This window comes from Muscardinus avellanarius (assembly GCF_963383645.1).
Source record: "Muscardinus avellanarius genome assembly, chromosome: 1".
Classification (NCBI taxonomy): domain Eukaryota; kingdom Metazoa; phylum Chordata; class Mammalia; order Rodentia; family Gliridae; genus Muscardinus; species Muscardinus avellanarius.
In genome coordinates this window covers 82832395-82852204 of record NC_137786.1, presented here as the reverse complement: position 1 = coordinate 82852204, position 19810 = coordinate 82832395, and the positions used below count along the sequence as shown (strand labels likewise).

Below are 19810 nucleotides of genomic sequence, written 5' to 3'. Positions count from 1 at the left end.
TTTTGACTGTGCTCATGGTCACTAATGCTGGTGGCTGAGTAGGAGAAGAAAGGAAGAACCAGGTCTTGGAGTTGCCTTATTTATTTGTCCTGACAATTAGTCCCCAATAATCCCCCATCCTGCTCTCCTTAATAGACTGCTTCCTCTGAAACCTCATTGCCTTGGTCATTTTCATAGACTTGAAAAACTAATTCTCCTCTGTACAGTTTTTTGAGGGTTACTAATGAGCATGAGAGAATAACTGGACATAATTCAACTGTTTATACCTCAGGGCCCAGCCTACAAATATCAAATCATAATGGCCCAAATATGTATTAACAGAATTCTATGGATGGCCTGCTTATCATCCCTGAGGGAACAGTAAAAGTACTCAGTTATGACAATTTTTTTATAATTTGGTAAAAGAGTACACCTTCTATTAATTTCAAGAAAGCTTCAAATTTAAAAAGCTCTGTAGCCATTTGCCTCAGTTTACCTTCCCGTTGTTGTCTAGGAGGTGTCTGTATTCAGGTGGGATGGTGTCGTCTCTTTCTCCCAGCTTGTCTCTGTGTTCAGCTTTGGCTTTTTCCTATAAACATTGAGCAGATATAATGAACTATTCATTTCCTCTTTCACTCAGAAAATACATTCTATAATGCAGCATGCAGCATTTATTGTGACTTTTCTGTACGGTCTATGTTTATTTTTTTAAACAGCATGCAGCATTTATTGTTACTTTTCATACAATCTGTGTTTATTTTTTTAAGCTACAGAACAACAAAGTGGATGACAACATTTTGTGAAAAAAAATGTAAACTCATATGTTTCTACATGTCAGCCCATATCTGTAAATTTTCGACTTGTATTTTAAATTGAAATAAAAGATTAAATAATTTTCCTAAGAAACCATATTAGGAGATAAAAGTCCAAAGGTATAAAATGTTCTGAGTTTCACTTTTCAAATAAAAAAATTATTTAAGCATACATTGTCATGTAGCAGCCCACCTGTGAGGCTCCCCTGGTCTCTGTCACAGATTCTGGGACTCTTCTCCCAGAATCTATTTTTCTGTATCACTATTGTTTCAATTTTTAAATCTAGAGTAAGTTCAAATCAATTTTCCTATGACAATGAGAGAAATACTTGGTTTTTGTGACAGTGATTTGGCTGGACAGTTATTTCTCCATTTCAAGCTGGTATCAAGATAGCTGAAATGGATTGCTAAGTATTGTGTATTAAGCATATAAGTGCTCACACATACTGTATAAAAGATGTAGAGTTAACCGTTTGTGCCTTTCTAGACACAACTGTGTTGAATTCCCAGCCCAGGGCTCTCATGTGGAGTCTGAACTCATATTCACTGATGCCTGCAGAGAGGCTGCTGGGAAAACCTCTGCCACACAGGTGACCTCTACCGCTAAGAGTATAGAATGTGTGAGGCACACATTTGTGTATCATGTCTACAATAACCTTGCTCCCAGGTAGGACCAGGAAAGCTCTATGTGGGAACAGAATAGAATCTACAAAGCGTAGCTGTGCTGTGTGTCATGGTGGAAACACTACCAAGTCTGGTCTCACCAACAGGACACTGGCTTGTGATGGAGTCTGTGTCATCAACAAACTCACAGTGAGTAGATAAAGAAATACCACATGGACCACAGAGCAGAGGGGAGAAATGAGAGTCAAGTTCTCCAACTGTTCACTGACTCCAGTAAATATCACAGGTGTTCTTTCTTTGCCAGGTAGAATAGGTTATCATATGCTATGAAAACCTTAAAATTCCACATATTATTTTACCTTTACTTTATCCTCTATGGGTTTGTTCTCATCTGGGTCAGGCTGTCGCTGACCAAGACTATCAGAAAGTTCATCCAAGGCATCTTCAAGTTCTTTGTCGCGCTTCTAAAACAGTAAATGATTCAAAATTAGTCACCGGTTGGCCTATCTGGGAGGCAAGTGAGCTCAGGCACCTCACCTTTTAAGGAGAGATTCTATTATCTTGGAAGAGACACTGGGTGAGGCAAGGGAGTAGACAGTGCTGAGACAGAAAAGGAGGAAGAATAGCAACATCTGTCAACCTAATAGAGATGGAGGACCTACATTATCTGCCCATCCTGTCCTGCTTCCTGGTGAGAACACATAGAGTAAAGGAAGTCTCAGTGGCCACACACACCCCACAGGTGACCAAGAGGTCACCCAGAAAGTCCAAAAGCAAATGGACCAACAACCATTTTCCTTTCATTTAGGAATTAAGCATGACTGAGAAAAAAAAAGAAACTGATGGGACAACCCACTATGTCTGATGGTTGACAAGCAGAATTTTGCAATAGAAGGTGAGCATTTCTTTGTGCTTTGGGAACATCTAAGACCAGACCAGAAGGGCACATGTGAAAAGCAGTGTACACAGACAGAGTTGGCAAGAAGACTAAGAATCCAGCACTCTCTGGCACAAGAGACTGTAGAGACAATTGGGTGTCAGCAGACTGAAGAGAATGGACTAGTGGGAAATCTCTCTCTACCATAAGAAGTCCATGCAAGTAAAACTGCAGATGAGTGGGACCTGGTGATAGGGGGGTAAATTATGGCCACCAGAGAAATAATGTTGGGTTAACTAACATTTCCTTTAATATTGTTCTACTGTGTAATGCAGGGAAGGTATTTAACCACTCTGAGGATTGATTTCTCAGCTGTGAAATGCAAATAATAATAATACCTATATTCAACAGTTGTGAGAGAATTCTATGTTGGTACTCAGTGAAATATATATTATTATACAATAATGTTATTGCAGCTAAGTCCTAAGAAGTTTTTTCAAAATTTTTTCAACACAATGTATATGAATTCTATTAAAATATAATACTATCTACACTGTATTCTCAAAACTCTGCTGGGTTTTATTCTATATTGAATAGAACTTTCCAGTTATTTCCAAAATGTTTTCATCTACTTATTTGATGTCCATGATGGTCCTCTAAGGAAACCAGCAGGATTGTCTGGAGAAAGAAATCAAGTTCAGAGACACCAGGCCAGTGGCCTGGAGACACAGTGTTAAAAGGTGAATAGAAGCTGGGTGTGGTGGTGCACCTGTCATCCCCGTGCTTGAGAGGCGGAGACAGGATCAGGCAGGTTCAAAGCCAGCCTTGCTGGGTTGAGAGACCCTGTTTCTAAATAAAAATATAAAAAATAGGTGTCTGGGAGTATAGCCCAGAGGTATAAGGGTTTCCAGGAACCCCAGTACCACACACAAAAAAAGTGAATAGAACCCAGGATGAAGACTAAAAACATACAGACTTTTCCCCATCATGCTCAGCCCATCCTTGATCCTCCAAGTCCCTCCGAAGAAGGTTCTCCTGAGTAAACTTCCATTGTGTATATGTGCTCCCTCTCATAAGTGGAAACTAGAGAGAGAACAGGAAACAAGAGACTTCTCATGAATGAGGAGAAAGACCTGTATCATAGTAAAAGGGGATAGGGGAAGTAGATGGGTAGTAGAAAAAGGGGATTGGGGAAGGAAACAGTTCAAATAATGCTATGTCCATATATAAATGTATTACTACCAACTTCACTAACCGGTAGAGGGAGGGAGGAGAGGATGGGGAGGGAGGGCGTGGGCTTGAAGGGAAATGTACCACGTGGTAGGTGCATGCATGAATGGTCAGCTTGAATCTCACTAGGAAGTGTGATGTATAATTACAATGTACCAACAAACGTATTTAACAAAAAAGTTTTCTTGTTGGGATGATTTACTAAACAGGCCTTTGAAAATATGTCTTAAGGTACTTTCAGTGTCTACAACTCTGCAGTGACAGTCCAATATCCCCAGCGAGGAAAACTCCCTTGAATTATGACAGGGTAGTTGCCTTTCTGATACCCAAGTACATTCACTTAAATAAAGCTTTTGATCTAGTTTTAGTGCCATCTTCAAATAACACATTCCGTAAGACTAGACTACCTGATGGAAAAAGTGACAGGAGAAGAAACATTCTGGAGCGTCCTTGTGAAATGCAGACGGGCTCTGGATTGCTAATGTTTACTAATGGCCTCAATCATCAGAACCTCTGACCTGAGCATGCATTAGCGGCAGTGGCCTACGTTATTACTGATTCTTTCTGTTGCACAAGGACTTTTGTTTTTTGTTATTGTGAAAACACACACACACACACACACACACACACACACACACACACACACGGCATTTTGTGGTTTGAAGCGATTCCTTAGAGCTCTAATGGTGGAGCTTCCCGTGGCCCCGTCTGGGCTTTGTCATCTGTGCCTCTGGATATTTTCAGATGATCCTGAGACTGACCCAACAGGATGGAAATCCGTTAGAATCTGAGACGGGGGCACTAAGCGAGCTTTGATGCTATATCAAAAGGAAAAGAAGCTTAGCCGACTTCACTGCAGTAGTTTCCTCTCCTCTTAGCAAATGAGGCACTGTCCTCTAGCAGGGAAGAGGGGATCTGGTTTAGGGCAACCCCTTTATCTTTTGATGCGCTATGGAGAATGTACCATTTGTTATTGTGCAGACAATTAAGTTAGAAAATCTGGAAAAGCTTTTGTCCTGCAGCCTTGCCTCAGAACATGTAAATAATTAAAACAATATCGATGCTGACGTTTTTCTGTTGATAGCATGAAAATGATAAATCTTTACCAGTGTGAGTGGGAGGGAAACAGTGCTATTCCATGACATGTTTGTAAAATATTTTTGCAGAGGTTCAAACACTGAGCAGTTCCAGAAAATACACTTGAGGAGTGTAATGGCAATGGGTAATAAATTATAGCATATATCAGGAAAAATATAAAGAAAAAAAAAACAATTACCAGAAAAGCTAAGGAATTTTTTTAAATCTAGCAATTAGAATATATATACAGCCGGGTGTGGTGGCACATGCTTGCAATCCCCGTGCTTGGGAGGCTGAGACAGCAGGATCGCGCAGGTTCAAAGCCAGCCTCAGCTGGCTTAAGAGACCTGTTTCCAAATAAAATATAAAATAGGTCTGAAGGTAGCCCAGAGGTAGAAGGCTCCTGGGTTCCATCCCCAGTACCACCAAAATAAAATAAAAAAAGAATATATACATAATATTCATTACTGCACTTAGGATTCACATGAAGCAACAATAATGTTAAGTTCCTTGGTTGTAAGTAAAATATTTTTCACATACATTATTTCATTTAATCATTTCACAGATATCCTCTGCCATCTCCCGATATTGCCTGGCCACACCTGTCTAAGACGGAAAGTGCCTGATCATCCCCACAGTCATGTCTATCTTCACTTGCTTGAAGCAGGTGCCCTCTTTTCTTCCTTGTCACTGTCCTGAGACCAAATATTTATTTCCCAAATAAGATAATGCTGCTTACCGCAGTGTCAGGTGGGGGGCCGGCAGAGCGGGTGGCTTGCGCAGGGGTTTGGGAGACCACTTCCGAGATGGCAGCAGCAAGTTTAGCATCTTCAAATTTCTTTTATTAAAAAGATAGTATTTTTATCATTAATCTGTTGTATGTAAAGCTATGCCCACCAGGCCGTCACTTCAAATGCAACTCTTAGCTTTATGACCACTTGTTCTCTTCACACACACACACATGCAAGTAACACATGATCTTGAAAGCAACTTTTTCTATTTCCTTCTCCACAGTTGTTATTTTATACAATTTTCTATTTCACATTCGTATTTGTTATTCTAAACATTATCGTTCAGTACTCTAATAGCTTAAGAATTCTACGGTCTGTTTACATACTTCCTGTTACCATTTATGTTGTTCCAAGTTTTTTAGTATTTTGTGTAGTTAATTGCTCTCAATAAGTTCTAAAAGTGGCTCTTTTTACAGTGCTCGTCCTATCTCATCAAACTGCCCTCTCAGAAGTTGCTAGGAGTTTACACTAGGAAAAACAATGAATTAGTATGTTTCTTTTCTTATGGCCTCATTTGCCAGAATTAGGTTATTACATATTTTTATTTCTTATAATATGTATAAAATTATGTACCACTGTTGCTTAAACATTGTGGTATATGGTATAAGATTTTAGTTTTCATATTTTTTCTTAATGGTAAATAACAAATTATTTCAGAAAATTTCTCAAATAGTCTCCTCTCGCTCTATTTTAAGGACTATGCTGAATTTGTCGTCTAGATCCATTTCTCAGTTGTTTTGCAAACTATGCCTCAAGTCTGCTTTCTGAATCAGGACTATATTTCTTTTTGTGATTACTGTACAATATAGTCTAGTGTTTAATTGGGTTAATCTTACCTAGAAATATTTTAAAAGTTTTGCTTTTTATACTTTTACATTTACTCTCTATGAATTTTAGAGTAATATAATTTATGGAAAGTAAATTATTGCTATTTTAATGACAAAATAAATAAACATAAAATGATTTTAAAATGTCATCATTAAGACATTTGGATAAACTATATATCTTAGACATAGAGCTTACCATTTCTGTCTGTTTTTATTTTTGTATTCATTTCCTCTTCTGTATCTTTTTTTTTTTTACAACAGGTCTGACATCTTAATTTTCTAATCTGCCAATAATATATGTATCACAAATGCTGTCACTTACAAATATAATGTTTATGAAGTCATATCTACAAATATATCCAAGTGTTTCTTTTTAATGTTTATTTCTTTTTCATGTTGTTAATGATACCTCAAAACAACAATAATTGAAAATGACCATAAAATCAACTTTTCATAGTTTCTGTTTTTAAGGAAAATGCTCTAACTTGATATAAAACATTTATTTCTGAAATTAAATAAATATATTAAGAGAATGTCAAGAATTTTATTTATAGCATGAATGTATGTAAAATTTCAAGTATACCTTTTATATGGGACATAATTATTTGATTGTTTTTATATGATATGGTACAATACTATATTAGTAATTTTCCTGCTAGTGAATGAATATTTACAATAAAGACAAGCAACTGCTTTAATAACTTGTTATAATTTATTTTAGCATATTTTACATCTACAGATTTAAGTGACCTTAGTTGGTGTCGTTATAATAAATGAAGTTCTAAGATTAGGACTATCATCCTAATTGCAGGGGCAACTGTGCACAACACATTCTTTTTCGTGACATATTTATGTCACATAGGGAATTACCTGAGTGCTTCACATTTAAAACAATTATTTTTCTTTTTTGGTATTGGGGATTGAACCCAGGGGCTTTCTATGTCTGAGCTATATATACCCCAATCATTTTATTTTGAAAGAGTCTCGCTAAGTTTCTGAGGGTCTCACTAAGTTGCTGAGGTTGGCCTCGAACCTGTGATCATCCTGTCTCAGTCTCCCAAGTACTGAGATTAAAGGTATGTGCCAACACACCTGGGTTAAGAGAATTATCTTTATACTTCCAGCAGAAGAAAATTTTGAGAAAGGCTCTAATCTCTTCTTCAATTCCCTTTGTTTAGGTTTTGTTTACAACATGAATTGTTCTGTTTTGTGTTTTTGTTTAACATTTTCTTAGAAAATTCTTGTGCAGAGTTTTTCTAATAACTAAGTTTAGTTCTTGTACTGATTGCTACATCTTTTTATTTTTACGTTGGATTTTCCCTTAGGTATAAGATTTCTTTGCTATTATGCTGGCAAGTACTTTATAAAATATTAAACATTTACAGGCAATTGATTACTGGCTGTAAATTATCAAAAATGAGTTGGTCTCTTATAGACTGTTACAATGCCTTCATTTAAAATTTTTAGATTTTATAAGATGTTTTTTCTCTTTCACATCAATATTTAATAAAGTATTGCTTTCTTCGTAAGAGACAACTGTTGGCCAGTTAACTTTCCTACTGCGATCATCTTTGGGGACACTCAGCCTTGTGTGCTCCTCGGCTGGCTGGTCTTCTTTGGAGTAGTTACATCATGACAGCATTTACAAACTTAAGTTTGAAATTCAATGTTTGTTTAATCAAGTTTTTATTTCTCTCTGCTATTGAGAAAGGCATTTTTTTTTACAACATATACATCTCATTAGTACTTCTTTGGCTCCTTCTTAAAGATTTAAATTTGCAATGTCTTTCTGATTTTTTAAAAAATAGCCTACTATGAATTTACTTCTTGATTTCGGTCTTACTAGGGAAGTATTTCTAAATAGAATTTTTATTCTTTTTCTATGATTACCAAACATGATGTTTATAGTAGTCACTCTTGTATATATTTGAATACTTTGATACTGTTTCCTAAACAGTTTTCTGGGTTGCCCATTTAATTTTTTATCATAATTGATTATTCCTACTTGATCAACTATACCACTGACATAGTAATTTTTTTCCTTTTGTAGATTACTTTTCAAAGAGTAGGCTATTTATTATTTCTTAGGTAACTTCTTAGAGCAGGGAGGTCATATAAATTGTGTTATGGTTTCAAAATCTCTGAATTCCTAAAAGAGAACAAAGCCCCTATCTATGGTAATAATAATAATAGTAATGACAGGATGTGGAGGGAAAGGAGGCCTCATTCCCCAAAATGGCCCATATGTTCTGCATTATCGTAATGAGATGATTTCATATTTCTGGGATGTCTCTCATGCTGGATCCTTCCTTATATTTCACAGATTCTAAGTCAGGGCTGGGTGCTCTCTGCGACGTGTTCTGCTTATATAGAGGAGGATGAGAGGGATGAGGTGAAGCACAGAATGGTGTTTTATAGGGGTGCCATGAGGAACATGCCTTGGTTAGCAACCCCTTCTTGAAGGGCTTTCAAGCTTCAGCAAGAGAAAAACCTTCAGCAACTTGAAGGAATCGAGAGTTCTTGGCATTATGTTTCCACCTGTTATACATTCAGTGCCACTGTGCACATAGGAACCTGTTGATGTGTTTTCCAACAATACATTCAGTATCTTAGAAACTGGGTTCACTGTAGACAACCCAGCTCCTATAATTACATAGGTCCTGAAACTAACAGGCTTATAAATTCACGTACAAAGAGCCTTGAAAATCCTACCGTGGAGAAACCTGCTGGATGTTACCCAACATCATTCAAATTTTCTAGCAACAGAATTCCTTTTGAGGGATTTCCATTCAATTCCCTCAATCCCCCATGGATTAGCTCCATGGAGCTAAATTTCCTTAGGAGGCAATTTAGACAATGATAAATAACAGGTAAAGTAGTGTGGAAAGTGATTTTGGATAAAGTCTCATTTAAATTGTCTTGACATAGTACATGTCCCTTGGTCTAATTAGTTTGAAAGCACCCACCATTCTGGAACAATATAACAGAGTACACCACATTTAAGGGCTACAGTGAGTTGATAAACATTAATATTGTGATTGTTTCCTCAGTTCCCAAGTCAAAGTCTCAGGTCCAAGTTTCTATCTATTTCTACCAAAAATAAGTCGGAAGTTTCAACTTACAAGAGAGGAAGGGTCTGTGGGACCGGAGAAGTCCTGAGACAACGCGTCCAGTAGGAAGTCATCACTCATCGGCTGCAAGAACCAGAAAACGTGTCAACGAACACCAGTGCTTTCTTGCTGCCTTCTCTCTGGAGGCTGTCACTAGTACATGTTGATCAGCTAACAGAGAAGCTATCCCTTTCCAGAATTATCAGTCAGGGCAAAAGGAGACACAGACTCAGAAGACACAGGTATGCTTACTTGGAGATGTTCCTTGGGTTCTTTGGGCAGGAGTGGTTTTCCATCTTTACCCTATTCAGAGGGGAAAATGGCATTGAATCATTTCACACTTTATTACGGATATGAAGCCTGTACACATTACACGGTTTTGACAGATTACAACTGCTGTTGTACACATTACATTTAGATTTACATGAATTTAGGTTCAGAATATCAGGAAGCACATTCTCTCAGCAGAGAATATACTCTAATTAGTACACATGGATGGTCATCTCGTCTCTCATGCACCAGCCATTCCTGAAGCAGGGCTGTGCACACCAGATTACACGTGGCTTTTGCTCCAGAAGCCCAGAGACTAGCTCAGGAAACAAACACGTGGACAGTCCAGTGTGGCATATGGTGTTGTGACAAGGGGTTTGCCAGGCCGAGTGGGACAAGCACCTCACCTAGGTGGGAGTGGGCTTAGCAGGAGTTACTCGGAAAACTCTAAACAATGCATAAACCGCTGATCACTGCCAAACCCTGACCCAAGCAGTGGGAATACAATAGAAAATTCCCCACCCTCAGGGAGCTTAGCATGTGATGCGATGTTTTACATGTAAGGCTTAGATTATACCACGCTTCAAATGACTCTCACTTCAAATGACTTTTGAGTTACAAGTCTTAGATAAAGCATATGGGACTCTTTGGTAGTAAAAGATCTCTAAATTAATGGTAAATCCCATTTACACACACGCACGCAAACACACACACACACACACACACACACGCACGCACACACGCACACAAACAAATGAAGATTTCTCCTGAGAAACTGGTTGAGATGGTGTTTTGTTCTTTTTTCTTTGTGTATTTAAAATGTGAGGCACAAAGGTTTAGAGATATCGCCTGCTTTCCTGGAGACTAACACAAACTCCTTTCCCTCTTTCCATCTCCTCTGAATTCACTTGCACCTTCTGACCATCTTCAGTTGGGAGGCAAGCAGAAATTGGGCTTGCTCTCCACCATCCCTCAGTTGCAAATGTCCCAGGTGATGCCTGGGACCCCAGGTGCCCTTGAGCTCCACACTCAAATCACAATGATGGAGTGTCTGGACGGGGAAGCTTGAGGGTCTGCCCTCAGGAGCTGACCCCCACTTAAGAGACGGATGTGAGCCTGGGTGTTGATAACAACATGGTATTTAGATAAGGGAAAAACTAATCTCTTAAACACTGCTGCTAATGCATTGAAAAATGCAGAAAGGAAGCAGAATAAAGGCACCTGCATGATAAATGTTCAACCAGGGAGAACTTGGTTCAGTTCCTGAGTTGCCAAACAAATGGGCTAATGCATATGGATGAGGACTGGGAACTCGATTTCCTGTAACTGCTAAGAAAGTTTGGCTGGATATTCTACGAAGCAAAGGCAAGTTATGAGGATGACTGGCCTTTGTTGAAATGTCCATGGAGCTGTCCCGTTTAAGTGACTGCACTCTAGGAGTTTCATAATGGGGTCTTTCCTGCTACCACTGCTTCTGTAGACTGAACTCTCAGCACAAAAGAAATGGGTTAGTTTATCCCTTTACTCCACATTAAACAGGCTCTCAAGTTTTCAACTCATATCTTATAGTTGCCATTTTTTTCCACAGGAAATACTTTTTTCTCATTTTGATTTCCCTACCAGCATAAAGTTTTCTATATTTTTGGTACTATAGCAAATCATGTATCTGAAGAGATTATACTACATAGCCTGGCCACCAGATTTTTTGTTTTCTGAGTATGTGTGGTACTAGAGATTGAAACACAGGTGTGTTCTACCACTGAGCCATATCCTCAGCCCTATTTTATTTTACTTTATTTATTTTTACTTTTATTTATTTATTTATTCATTTATTTTGCGGTACCGGGGATGGAACCCAGGGGCATTTACCTCTGAGGTAATCCTCCCAGTTTTTAGTCTTTTTATTGTTGAAACTGGGTCTCACTGAGTTGCGAAGGGCCTTGCTAAGTAGCTAAGGCTGTCTGCAAACCTTGATTGTCCGGTCTCTGCCTCCTGAATGCTGGGATTACATGCGTGCACCACCACACTCGGCCCCCTATTTTATTTTTTAAACGGTCTCACTAAGTTATGGAGGGCCTTAGTTGCTGAGGCTGGCCTTGAACCTGCGATCTTCCCATCTCTGCTTCCCAAGAACTGGGATTACAGATGTGTGCCACCATGCTCTGTGCTTTTTTTTTTTTTTTTTTTTTTTTACATAAGGGAGGACTGAAGGTTCACATATCTGAAGTCCCAATGTATTTGTGGACTAATACTATTTATTGTTTGAAATACTAGGAAACAAAATCTTTATATTCCAGGTCTGTTCCCACATCCCCTCTTCATGCATATAAAATTCAGTATGAGTTAAAATAAAACAAAAAAATAAACCAAACTATTTACCTTGGCCTCTTCTAATCTATAGTCAGGAGGAATTGTTTCTTCTTTTTCACCAAGTTTTTCACGGTCTTCTTCTTTGGCTTTCTCCTGAATTGAAATCATACCATCTTCATTGTTAATATATCTTTTTCTTATAAAATGAATAATTGAATGATTATATATATATATACACACACACGTATATATATGTGTGTGTGTTTGTTTGTGTGTGTGTGTGTGTGTGTGTGTGTGTGTGTGTGCGCACAGGTGTGTGTGCAGTACTGGTGACAGAACCCAGGGATGAAGGATTCTGCCACTAAGCTCTACCACCAGCCCTTTGTATTTTTTGTGTTGAAAACAGGGTCTCACTAAGTTGCTTAGGCTGGACTCAAACCTATGATCTTCCTGTCTCAGCCTTCCAAGTAGGAGAATTATGGGTGTGTGCCACAATTGGCTCTGAGTGACTAATTTCAAGGTAAACTAATCTGTCATTAGGTTTGAATGTGGCCATCCATGGAGAGTTCCTCTAGTGACTTAAGTTTTATACTGTATCCAAGGTTAGCAGGCTCAGGTATCACGCACAAGGCTAAATATGAGTTGGAAGGTGCAGCAGGCAGATGTCAATTCTCTCCTGAGTTCTCAGCAAGAGCAATGCAGGTGAAAGGAAGGTGGGACTCAGGAAACCTGACCATATGCATGCTATTCACCTGCTGTGGTGGCTAAACACTGCAGCTTCCTCAGGTTTAGCTTACTAAACAGGATAAGCACAGTAACAGAGAGATCCAGCTGGTCATGCTTTGTAGATAATGTTTGTTTGTTTTTTAAAATAAAAACCTTGATTATAGGGCATGGTATACCCACCAGTAATTGCAATACTTGGGAGACTGAGAAAGATCACAGGTTCGAGGCCAGCTTCAGCAACTTAGAGTGACACCGGGCTTAATCTCCAGTACAAAAACCAAAACCAAAGGAAAATAAAAGAAAAGAAAACCCCAAACAACTTTTTCTAACTTTTTGAAGGTGGGGTGAGGGATGTTCAATAATGGTTATTTTCTGTAAGCATCTGAGCTGTCATTACCTTGACTTTATCCACCGCAGGTTTCCCATCTTCTGGATCTGCTTCCCTTTCCCCAAGGCTACCAGCCAAGGCTTCCACAGCATCATCAGGCACCATGCCCTTCTGAAAAGACAGGTGGGTATACCAACCATGCGGCTAGTCATGCCTTCTAAAACAGACCCTACTAAACGATTCAGAAAGCTAGCTCCTTATTTCAGGTCTATATAAGCAGCACTCAGTATCTTTTCATAATTTGAATTCTCAGTTGAATTAGAATTGACATTCAGAAACAAACTGTTAAAATTTAGAACCAAGTTTCTTACATGAAAAATGAAGTTTGTGCAGCTTATATATTAGCAATAAGAAACGTACAAGATCTAGCTGGGCGTGGTGGCGCACGCTTGTAATCCCTGCGCTTGGGAGGCAGAGACAGGAGGATCGCGCAGGTTCGAAGCCAGCCGCGCGCGCTGGCTTAGGAGACCCTGTTTCCAAATAAAAATGTAAAAATAGGTCTGGGAGTGTAGCCCGGAGGTAGAAGGGCTTCCAGGAACCCCAGTACCACCACCAAAAAAAAAAAAAAAAAAAGAAACGTACAAGATCTAGACAGTACTTTTTTTACTTTTGCAGTACTGGGGTTGTAACCCAGGGGCTTTATTTTGAAACAAAGGGCCTCACTAAGTAGCTGAGGCTGGCTTCAAACCTATGCAATCGTCCTGTCTCAGCCTCCCAAATGCTAGGATTACAAGCCTGTGCCACCACGTCCGGCTCTAGACAGTGTTTTGATGAAGAAATAAGAAAAAGGAGGAAGGAAGGAGAAGCTGAAAGTCTGGGAGACGGAGTCTTTGTGAAGCTTGCGTTTAGACAGCACAGGGTGGCTTTGCAGAAAGCCCCTGTGAGAACCTTCTCTCCCTCCCTGGGAGTCAGCCTGGCCGGTCTCGGGAAGCAGGCCTGTGGGAGGGCTTTCAGCATGTGGTTTCCGCTGGTCAGATGGATCACAGGTGGTTCAGGTGACCCTGCCTGTGACTGGCTGAGCCAAGTGGAACTGTGAGCAATGTCTACCTGGAGTACAGGTGTCCAAAATGAATTGTGCTCCCTCATGATGCCATGGGCTCTGGCCATGCCTGCATTTAAATCGAATAGATGAACACAGCACATACATGGTGCAGAGAGAAAATAAAGAAGCCATGTCTGAGCTAAAAGACAGGACTAGTCCTGGTTTTTATAAATGATGGGTCACAATCTGTATATTAGTAGCTCATAAGAATCAATTGAATGGTTTATAGCCAAGGGCTTAAAAATTATTAAAATAAAAATAGGAGGCATCATATGTAATAGGGATAAGTTTGCTTGTTAAACAGTTGTTTCCACTGTGTGGATACTGAGTTGTAATATGAAGAGTTTTCTACTGTTGATCTTAGTTGAACAAAAGCATGAAAGCCCTTGGGTTAGGCTCTCAGAGTTTATTCTTATTGTGAAAACATCTGACCTCAAATAGAGGATGTACTTGAAATTTATTTAAAAAGTGTCTTTCTGTTTTATATACTATAGTCATCATTGTTCCAAATAAGAAAAACTCTTGTGCTCAACTGTGCTACAAAGGATCATCAGAGAGGCTGTGTGGAAAGTGATTTACCGCCACCTAGTGGCTTGAGATTGCATAGTTTTTTTTGTTTTTGTTTTTTAATTCCCAGAAACAACCAAAAAAAAAAAAAAAAAAAAGAAAAATCTCTGTGGTATCTAAACTGTTTGGAATTATACCAGTTTTCAAGATTGCACTAGTACCTAACTCTCATACAGGCAATCTGACTTGTTACCTGTCATGAGACACCTGCTCACAATTTACTTGATTTACGCCTGCTTTCTTATCGATAACTCTGTTGTAGGACCTTTGTAAACCACTACTTCCCAAACTTGCCAACATCTGGCTTAAGAAGTGACTGAAACAGAGTTAAAGACAAGGCAGGAGAGGGGTCTTCAGGTCTTAGAAATCTAGAAACAGGAGTAATAATTACAAAGTCCATTTCTATAGTATTTCACGACAGAACTAGAACTCAGGTCTCATTTCCTCAGTAAATGCTCTTACACACAAAGCATCACCTGGGCACACATTCCTCTCCTTTACCCATGAATCCACATGATTTCTTAAGTCTTCTAACCTTTATCATTCCCCACTGCCACAGAAGCTCCCAAAAGTGTCACGATCCCAGAACTACCAACCGCTTCAGTGACAGGAACCTTGGCGACCATGACCTGAGTTGCTGGGGTAGAGGCCCAGGAGGGAGCTTTGGCAAGAGGACAAGTGCTCTTTCTGGCTCACTAGAAATCCAATCCAACTGACCCTCTACAGTCAGGGTACAGATGGAAAGTAAATGAAGCTCTGAGGCCTTCCCGGGCAGTCACCATGGCCCATGAGGTAGAAGGCACAGGTTTTGTCTTATAAGAGCTCTGTTCTGGAATGCTGGCAACTGTCTGATTTGTTGTCATTTTTGCTTCCATTGCTGGTCCCTGGACTCTTTCTGGATCCTCTCCTCCACTCTATCCTTACCATTGTGGCCGGTGGCCTGTCCCTTATGATATAAAACTTTCTGGAGTGTGCCCTGAAGCCTCAAAAAGGTGGGGACTGAGTCCTATATAAGGCAGGAGGGAGACCCCAGACTTGGAATTTGCCATTGGCACCAAGCAACCACTTCACAGCATCAAATATATGTGTGTTCCGCCATCCCCCTAGTTTCCCTTTCAAAAACAAACATCCCAAGCCGACCAAGTACTTTGTATTTCTGTGCTGGTCTGTCCTGGCTCACTTGTCTCCATAAAAACAACTCTATTCCCAGTTCTCACTGTGATCCCACCCTGTCCCTGCAGCCTTTCCTAATTCCCCCTGGAGAGGGGTGCCTTCAGTCATGCTACATCTGCCCAGTTCTGTGTGAGAATGATCAGATTATACTGTAGCTGTGAGCAGAGGCCCTCTGCTCATCTCAGCGGAGGCTCTGACATGTCAGGTGGCTGTTCAAGGTCCACTCAAAGCCTCATTTCTCTCATTTATCTTAGGAAGCTTATCATAACAGACTTTACAGTATCCTTAAAAAATTCAACGAGAAGAAAATTCAAGGTATTTAGAACAATGGCATCCTGGATGACATCAGTTAGCTCTTCTGAGAGTAGACTTACTAAGTCTGAGGTAGAGACTTTATTCTCTACACCAGATTCTATTATCAGCTAATAGAAACAAAACCCACTGAAATCAAAAGGAAACAAAAGATTGAATTCATTAAATGCCAAACTTCATGCAAAACTTAGAAGCCAAAGCAGACAGGAATGAAGAAGGACATGAAAAGAAACTGAGTCAATCTCATCTCCTTTTATTGGGTTAGTAAGGAGGAGTACTTGTGGTTTGAGTAGAAAATATTCAATCAGGAGAGTCAGTAAATAAAAGTAACCTTGGGCTATCTGCCAAATACCAAACAGGCATGAGAGATGCAGAAAAGCAAGAAAGCAGGATTGTGGGCAATAGCTGAGAAACCAGAAAGAATTTCTGAAGAAGAAAGTAAAAAAAAAAGCAGCCGGCAGCACCTTAATTAAGTTATTATATTATAATGATAATACATAGCAGAAATTGCTGGGAGGGAAAATAAGTTCTCTCAAGACACTTCTCAACGCCCAGGGAATCACTCACCGAGGAAGCTGCCTTAGGCGGGGCTGCCTGGATGCTACACATTGAGGCTCGAGGTACAGCCTCTGCCACGGGGGCTGGGGCAGCTGACTTGGATTTCTGAGGAAAGAAGCAGGTTCTTTGAGTAACTTTACAAATATCTGGTTAATCAGACTCAACAATGACAGACCAGTAAGACACTCAGATAGTGTATGTTGTGAGCAGGGTTATCTTCAATACCAAAAGATTGTTGAGTAGTTCATAAGTTAAGGCATGTTCAGTTCAAACTCTTCCAATGCCACTATTTCAACTTTGCTTTAAATCTCATTTCAGTCTCACTCTGAGGCCCAGTTTTCACATCTGTGAAATGAGAGCAGTGATGCTCCCTACATCTCTTGATAGGATATGGGCTAAGAGACTTAAATGAGACCACATCTGTGAGGTGCTACACATAATATCTGGAAACAAGAGAAACTCAATACATTTGAGCAATTATTGCTAGCATTTATTTATATATGTAATATATAATATTAATATACTATATAATATAATATAATATATAATATATAATTAATATAATATATAATATTAATATATTTTATAATATATAATATAAAGAACATATAACATTAAATATAATAATATATAAAATAATTTTATTTACATAAATCTAGGAGCATATTGTAGTTTATAAATGCCATGTATAGATGCAAGGTAGTAACACCAATGAAGGGTTTTCAGATGGTCCCTGGATTGACAGCCTCAGCACTTTCAGAGAACGTGCTAAAGCATTTAGCATTCCAACATGCTAAAGTGGACGTTTTGGGGGTGGAGCCTAGTAAACTTGCTTTAGTAAACCATCCAGGTGATTCTTATGTGAGCTAATGTTTGAGAACCACCATTCTAACTTATCACACTCTTATCACAAGAGTAAAATCTCAATCCAAGCATTTACGGAAGCCTATCCTATTCAGCAGATGATAATTAACAAGGCACTGCCCCTTCTTGCAAGGCACTTACTAAGGGTACAAAGCCACATATAAGTGTTAGAGTGGAAGAAGGACCAACACAACTAGAAATGCATTACAAATGCTTTAACAGCCATATACAAAAAAGAACTATGGACACTTTGCTACGTTGCATTATTAATATATATCAAAAGGGTAGTATAGTTAAGAGGAAAACGAAGCAGGAGAAAAAGAAGGTCAGGAGTGGTGGAACATGACTGTAATCCCAGTACCTGAAAGGCTAAGACAGGTGGATCACCAGTTTGAGGCCAGTCTCAGCAACTTAGCAACACCGTATCCAAAAATAAAATAAAAAAAGGGCTGGTGGTATAGTTCAATAGTAGAATGTACCTGAGTTCTGTCCCAGTTAACACACACACACACACACACACACACACACACACACACACACACACACCAAGCTGTATTAAAAGGAAGAGTGAGACTGACTTCAATTAATCTAGAATCAGGAGGAGATTATTCCAGACAAAAGGAATCAAACGAAGAAACCACAGAGATACATGCACCTATTGTTGAGTGATGCAGAGACACTGGGAAAGGAAACTGGGCTTAAATATATTAGAAACTTTTCTTTTGTGGGGAATGGGAAGTCCCTAGGTTGGAGCAGGGGAATGATGTGACTACAAATGTGTTTCAGAGAGAATAATTCTGGTGGACATAAAGGATAGGTGGGAAGGAGACCAAAGAAGGGCCCCTGAGGTCTTGATGAGGTGAGAGGTGGTGGAAACTTTAAGTCACAGGAGCAGAAATAGAAAGACATAGAAATAGAAACCCTGGTCAGTGGACCAAAGCGTGAATTTGAGAGTATCCCTGAAGGAATAATTGCAGGTCTAAAATTGCAGGACCATCAGGGTTAACCTGGGAAAAGAAAACACACTGAGGAAAAGACAAGACGAAAGCTGCATGTAAAAAATGATGGCAGAATGGACCTTTTATCAACTTTTTCGTGCTAAAATAAGTTTTGGTTTTACATATTTTAAGATAAAGAAAAACAAAACCCCTTAAAACTAGAGATTTATATTTTCATAAAACATACTTCTGTTTTTTCAGTTGGCCTTGCTTGTTTTTCTTTACATTTAGACCGGTCAAAGTCTTCTGAAAGTTCATCAATAAGTTCTGATTCACTCAGGAGCTGTAATGTAAGAAGCATTGTATATCATAAAGTATTTTTAATTTTAGTTTTTTCCATAGGACAATATTTTTTCCTGGTTAACACATATTAGTCTATATTTTAGAATCTAAAACCCAAAGCTAACTTATACTGGGCACATTTTTCATTTACCAAGTAAGATAAAAAATGTCATACCACAGATAAGGAATAACCAATATCTCAGTGCTACAAAAAGTGTTAATGGTTTATTTATTCAAGTTTTCCTGATACTTCAATTTTAGAAGAACTTTGCTCAAATAAATTATCTCTTATTTTCAGTTAAAACCTGTATAGTTTTAAAACTGCAATTATTAGCTGGGCATGGTGGTACACACTTAAAACCCAGTACTTGGGAGGCTAAGACAGGAGGATTGCAGGTTCATGGCCAACTTCAGTTACTTAGTGAGGTCCTCTACAACTTAGTGAGACCCTGTTTCAAAATAAAGAATAAAAAATAGGGCAGGAGGTGTAGCTTGGAGGTCAAGTGCCCCTGGGTTCCATCCCCAGACCCACAAAAAATAAAAAAAATAAAGAATAAAAAAGAGGGCTGAGGGTATAGTTAGGAGATAGTGCCCCTGGGTTTGATCTCTACTATTGCAAAAAATAATGAGTGAATAAATAAGTAAATAAATAAATAAAAATAAAACATAGTTATTATCTTCCTATTTCCTGATAATTTACTTTTTGGATAAGTTAAAGAAACATCTCATACTTCTTTCCTGTGTTTATGTGGAGGTCTGGGAGTAAAGTTCTGCTAAACCTAGTTTTTTTCAGGGAATATGGGATTAATAGTTTAGGGCATGTGGAGATTTTGACTAATAACAGTAACTTGCGATAAAGGGGCATGTAATCCTGAGTTCAAAGTCCTGGCCTTGTATTTTCTTGAACAATTTGTGAGCTTGCACAATTTACCTCTCTGTGTTTTCTTTTTCTACCTATCAAGTAGGAATAATAATACTGTATTCTTCAGAGAG

General features: G+C 38.9%; 1 protein-coding gene across 1 annotated transcript in view; it reads right to left on the bottom strand.

Moving 5' to 3' along the window:
• Positions 1–19810, bottom strand: part of CAST (calpastatin) — a gene marked incomplete at both ends in the record, with an annotated part of 116985 nt that overhangs the window by 9021 nt on the left and 88154 nt on the right. Inside the window, 9 exons of the mRNA XM_080707573.1 lie at positions 476–568; positions 1775–1879; positions 5339–5437; positions 9340–9411; positions 9580–9630; positions 11977–12060; positions 13031–13132; positions 16683–16778; positions 18723–18818. Of these exons, the coding sequence (XP_080563699.1) occupies positions 476–568; positions 1775–1879; positions 5339–5437; positions 9340–9411; positions 9580–9630; positions 11977–12060; positions 13031–13132; positions 16683–16778; positions 18723–18818 (798 nt within the window). The remainder of the gene's footprint in view (positions 1–475; positions 569–1774; positions 1880–5338; positions 5438–9339; positions 9412–9579; positions 9631–11976; positions 12061–13030; positions 13133–16682; positions 16779–18722; positions 18819–19810) is intronic.